The sequence below is a fragment of the Austrofundulus limnaeus genome, unplaced genomic scaffold (genome assembly GCF_001266775.1).
Source record: "Austrofundulus limnaeus strain Quisiro unplaced genomic scaffold, Austrofundulus_limnaeus-1.0 Scaffold105, whole genome shotgun sequence".
In the NCBI taxonomy this organism is placed as follows: domain Eukaryota; kingdom Metazoa; phylum Chordata; class Actinopteri; order Cyprinodontiformes; family Rivulidae; genus Austrofundulus; species Austrofundulus limnaeus.
This window is the reverse complement of record NW_013952507.1, coordinates 258,894-264,608: the sequence shown is the minus strand read 5'-3', so window position 1 is coordinate 264,608 and position 5,715 is coordinate 258,894. Positions and strand designations below refer to the sequence as shown.

The window sequence follows — 5,715 nt, the reverse complement described above, 5'->3', positions numbered from 1 at the left end:
GGCCCAAATCGTGATTGGCGGAGGTCTTAATGTGGGTGGAGACGGCCCAAATCGTGATTGGCAGAGGTCTTAATGTGGGCGGAGACAGCCCAAATCGTGACTGGCGGAGGTCTTAATGGCTGTGTCCAAAACGACAGGCCGGGTCCTCCGGAGGACCCAGACTACCCGGTCGCGGCGGGCCGGGTCCTTGGTAGACCGGGAAGACCGGAAAAAAGAGTCTGTGAATTTGGACGGTCTAGCCTCCCCTCCTTACCCCGACGTACGTCATGTCACCTAGCAACTGTGACAACGCTAAACAAGCAAACTTAAATCAAAATTAGAAAAATATCGATTTATTAGCATTATTAATATCACAATGCATTATGGGATATGCTGGGCCGGGAGGGATCCATCAGACCAGTCCTTCGATTTGGGCCAAAGGAAGGACGTATTTGTCGGCCACATCGGAGGAGTCTTCGGTTTTGGACGGCCTTCGTCGCGGCGCTGTGACGTATGCGGCCGACAAATTCGGCCTTCGGAGGACCCGGCCTGCTGTTTTGGACACAGCTTACATCTCCCATAACTTTCTTTTACCCGTGTAATGACGACATCCTACCACTAGGTGGAGGTGCACAGGCTTCAGAAGTAGCAGGCAAAATGCGCCAAACGTTGGCTGCGCCTAATTTTGCTGTGGCCAAGTTGTACTGGGAAGTGGGGATTTCCACTTAAATTTAAATTTATTTTAGAACGCCCCCTCCAGTGGGAATTCCCTGTTTGAAAGTGGGAAAGTTCAGAATTCAGGAAGGCTCAGCCGTAGTTTGAGATGAGCAATGTTAAACACAAAACGTCAAAGTTAATTACAACTGGTCCTTTGAGGGCCACCTTACTGATCATGCGACCCTCAGTGAAAATGAGTTTGACCCTCCTGTTTTAGTCAGCCTGTTCATGTTGACAGCTTTTTGTGGATTTAATGTTTTATCCACATTGTAACCAAAGTGTCTTTTCCCCATTGAGCAGAGGAGAACATTTGGAAAAGTTTTTTTAACAAAGTTGTGTTTGATGGGGTGACACTTATCCTAAAGTGTTTTATTGTTTTTGTCAAAGATAACACAGACYTCGTACCGACAGGATGACCAGTGGGAACAAGAAGCCAACAACAAAGCGGTAGTAGTTGATCGGATGTTCCCACGGCTGCATGGGGTAGTGCTCAAAGCAGACGGACTGGTTCGTACGGTCTCTGCTCAGCTCCTTGTGGCGAAAGAAAACCACTCCCACGGCGATCTCCTTCAGCCAGATGATGGCGCTGACCAGCCAGGCTGCTGTCATCGAGCGCAGAGCCGTAAACCTGGTGATGGCAAACAAAAACATACAAACAAACAAACAAACAAACAAACAAAATGATTAATCTAAGTTAGTGTAGTTTAAAAGTTTGTTAAAAACCAAATGTACCAGATTTACATGTAATCTCTGGACAGATTTTTTATTTTATTTTGTTTATTTATTTATTTTTCTGAAATTTGGCTGCTTTTAAACCTAGTTTCGGTCCAATGTTTGTAGGTTTTATTGATTTAATAGAAGAAACAGGAACAAGTTGTGTCTTTGTGACAGGCTGCTGGTAACAAAAGGCTTTAAGATCCAAAATGCAAAACTAGTTTATTCAGGTTTAAGAGCTTTTTCATTTCTAAATTATTCAAACATTGTTGTTGAAAACTGAAAACGTCAATGTTTATGTCAATTTTATTTATAAAGCACTTCTAAAAATAGCTAAAAGCTGCGCCAAAGTGCTGTACAGTAATCAACAAATATCACAAAACCACAATAATTGCTAAAAATACATAATAAATCACAACCAACAATACTAAGAACAGATAAATTACAATGCCAGGCCTTACTTTAATTAAACGCCATTGAATAAAAGTGATTCTTAAGAAGCACTTTGGAGTTTTCCAAGCTATGAGCAGATCTAATGTGAAAAGGCAGGTTCTTCCATGGATTGTGAGAAGACACAGCAAAAGCACAATCACCTCTCCTAAATCTGTATCTTGGAACATCTGGAAGCATCTGGTTGTTTGACCTCAATGTTCTGGATGAAGAATGAAGATGCAAAAGATCTTGAAGGTAGTTTGGAGCAAGGCCATTCAAAACTTTAAAAACTAACAATAAAATCTTAAAATCAATTCTGTGAGATACAGGTAACCAGTGTAATGAAGCCAACACAGGTGTTACATGCTCACGTTTCCATGTACCAGTTAAAAGTCGGGCTGCAGCATTTTGAATCATTTGGAGACAATGCAGGGAGGACTGATCTATGCCCTTGTACAAAGAATTACAGTAGTCCAAATGTGTTGTGATGAAAGCATGAATAATTTTCTCAAAATCTCTAAAACAAAAATAGTTCTTCACCTTGGCTAAAAGATGTAAAAAAGCCTGACTTGACCACTTGAATTCACTTGCTTATCCAGTTACAAACGGCTGTAAAAGACWAGACCAAGATTTCTAACAGCTGTCTGATAAAATAGAGATAAAGATCCAAGGATTGCATCAGGGTCACTTCCAGTATTTCTCTGTCCAAATAAAATGACTTGGGTTTTGTTATCATTCAAATGGAGAAAGTCTAACTTCACCAAAACAGTCTAATAAAGACTGTAAAGATTCATCCTTGTTTTTTCCCATTAAAGGCATGTACWGTAAATCCGTACATCATCTGCAAATGCAGGTAAAATGACCAAAACTGAGCAAATGCAGCCAAAGTCCAAATAAAAACTTCAAAAGACCATCAATCCATTGTAAAGTCCCTTTATGAGTCATTTTTGCTTTATAGCAACTATTCAAGTCCATAAAAATAAGATCATTGGGCCTCATGCAAGAACCGTTCGTACGAACAGATTTGTTCTTAAGTTGTGCGTACGAGTGATTTAGGAGAATTTGTGGCATTCACCAATTTTCTCGTATTGTAAGATTTTTTTCAGATACGAACAAAATTCACGAGTGGTCCAGACCTGTCGTAATTTTACGAGCAGTCAGTCTGCTGTTATCCAGACGGGTTTTCTTCACTAATAACTTTATATTTCATTAGTTTGAAGATATTTTGAGTTGAAAATAAATCACACTCCATAATTATGTTGACATTATGTTATTCTGTTTGAATTGGAATTAGATTTTAAATGTAATTAATGACATAAATTGATTAAATTAAATTGGCTTTTAATGCTGTACGAACCCTTCGTACGAACAGTAAGAGAACTTTAGGATAAGAAAACGAACATGTTGCATGAGGTCCATTGTCCTTACTGAGAGGACTACTCTGGTCTTTGTGAACTGAAGTGGCCGGGTCGGTTCAGTACCTTAGAGGATGGACCACCGCCAAGTAGCGATCCAGACTGATGCAGCACAGAAAGCCGATGCTGATGTAAATGTTCTCATAGAGCAGGAAACCACACAGCTGACACAACCACTCTCTGTGTTGCCAGTCATCATCCTGAAACAGGAACCAAACCACACAGTAAATGATTCACAGATAGGACAATGAAAAAAACAKTCCACTCTCCAGAACATCGGTTTGTTACCTGGAAGATGTACTGCAGCCASAGCGGTAAGGACGCCTGGTACAGGAGGTCCGACACGGTGAGGTTCATCAGATARACTCCCAGTTCGTTCCTCTGCTTCAGCTGCAGAGCGGCGTGGTACAGCGAGTACAGGTTGGAGGGAACGCCAACCTTTCATCAAAGAGGAGCATTTTAAACAAAGGAGTAGAGCAGTTCTGGGGGGGGGGTGTCCCCCTGAGAATAACTTTGCATTTTCCAGCCATGTAAAGAACATTTTACTAAACTTTGAGCATCAATAAAACAAGATAAAACCAGTAATTCATGAAGGRAGAACARTGAAAACTAGACTTTAACCTGATAAAAAGTTATAAAAAAGAATTTGTACCTAATTTGTGGCGCCCCCTYCATGGATGGCACCCTTTGTATTTGCCTACACTGCCTATGCCATGGGCCGACCCTGTACAAGAGGCTTCATATTTGACTGATTTGGAGCAAATGAATCAACCTGCAGCCATTATTCATTTATTACAAACCCAACTGGACCTCATGTTTGTTGCAGAACTCTGCAGACTGAGTGTGGTGGTGAAAAACCACAGAAACGTGTTGTTTTGACTAAAACGGAAAGTTGCGAAACCAGGTTCATGAKAGCTGTGTGAAGCTGACACCCCACCCACGCAAAAAATAAAAACTAGTACGCGGATTGGTTAGTGCTTCGTTTGTGCAGGTTTGTGCAGTTAAAATGAGCGTTTGTGCTGTTATAGTTTTTGAGATATTAAGCATTTTTAGTGTAAGGCGATGACGTCATCGTCCCCGCAGCAACTTCCGGAATGGTGACGTCATCGGGCCAATTTTTAACTTCAAATATCTCGAAAACTAAAGCTGCACAAACGACAGTTTTTACAGCACAAACCTGCACAAACGGAGCACTAACGAACTAGCCCACTTTGGTTTACTTTTGAAGCGATATGGGGTGATGGTGAACTGTAGATGACCAAATATTTAATATTTAATATCTCGGAAACCAAAATTGCACAAACGACCATTTTAACGGCACAAACCTGCACAAACGGAGCACTAACCATTCTGACTATTTGATGAATTTTTTGACGTGGGTGGGGTGTCAGCTTCACACAGCTGTTCAAAGACAGGTCTTTTGTGGGTTTTTTTTTTTTTCCAATGAAGTTCTTTTTTCAAACAAAAGCAGTCAAACAATTAAACCACCAGTTAGAAGTTTGTTGTAACGTCCGTGGATAAAACAATGAAAAGTAAAAGTCTGGAGTTGCTCAACATGAACTCTAGATTTATTAGACGTGAATCATTTGATAAAACACAGGCTGTAGGTMACCAGCCTCAACGTCCTGCTGCTTCTCTTGAAAGATAAAAGAATGACTGATGCAGGATATCAAACTATTTTGATGATCTGGACTCTTCAAACAAAAGAACTGTCTCTGATGCAGACCTCAGCGTTTGTGCACATTTCGGTTCTCAGGCTGTAYGGATCTCACACCCACTCACCAACAGGACCAGGATGTAGACGAAGGAGAAGACGTACTGGTGGACTTCGTGGCTGATGGTGCAGTTGATCACATCCTCCTCCTCAGACATGTTAGACGTCATCGCACTACTTCATCCTGAACCCCCCCTACCTATAGAAAACACTCAGATCCTGGCGTGGGACGGGTCTCATCTGGTCTGAGACTTGCTCTCCGGTCCAGTTTCACCTGTGAAGAACAYGAGAGTTAAACCCGCTATATTTCAGTGACACCAAAAACATATTTGTACTTATTCAGCTGCGTTTCTTAAAGGAATGCATGTCGCCCGCCCTCCTGAGCTCAAAACTTCTCATTTTATTTTGAAATCTGCTCAGTTCTACTTCCTGCCCCTCTTGCCTCACACCTGTTCTGATTCAGCTGATTGATCCACACCTGGTTCCCTTCCTGTCCGACCAACATTTTAGGTGTTAATTTTTAAAACTTGTTTTATTTTGTAGTGTTTCGTCTCTTCTGTCTGCCAGAGCCCCCACGTCGCCATTGTATCTGACTTTGTTTTCACATTTTTCACTACAATTTGGCTTTAATTTATACATTTAATTCTGTTTATTAGGTAAATCATCAGCAAACTTATATTAAACAAATGTTATGCAATGATGGAAAAATATTTTAAGAGTATAAAATATGGCAAGCCCTTTGTG

General features: G+C 41.1%; 1 protein-coding gene across 2 annotated transcripts in view; it reads right to left on the bottom strand.

Annotated features, from left to right (window-relative positions):
* The window catches only part of gpr68 (G protein-coupled receptor 68), a 9,570-nt gene extending 3,888 nt beyond the window's left edge, over nucleotides 1-5,682 (bottom strand). For both annotated transcript variants that reach the window (XR_001310649.1, XM_014013715.1), the window contains exons 1-4: nucleotides 5,040-5,682; nucleotides 3,546-3,695; nucleotides 3,324-3,457; nucleotides 1,102-1,324 (exon numbers count right to left, since the gene is read on the bottom strand). Coding sequence is in view for 1 of the 2 variants with exons in the window: in XM_014013715.1 (XP_013869169.1) it covers nucleotides 1,102-1,324; nucleotides 3,324-3,457; nucleotides 3,546-3,695; nucleotides 5,040-5,141 (609 nt within the window). In the remaining variant the exon portion in view is untranslated. The remainder of the gene's footprint in view (nucleotides 1-1,101; nucleotides 1,325-3,323; nucleotides 3,458-3,545; nucleotides 3,696-5,039) is intronic.
* Between the last annotated feature and the right edge of the window lie 33 nt (nucleotides 5,683-5,715).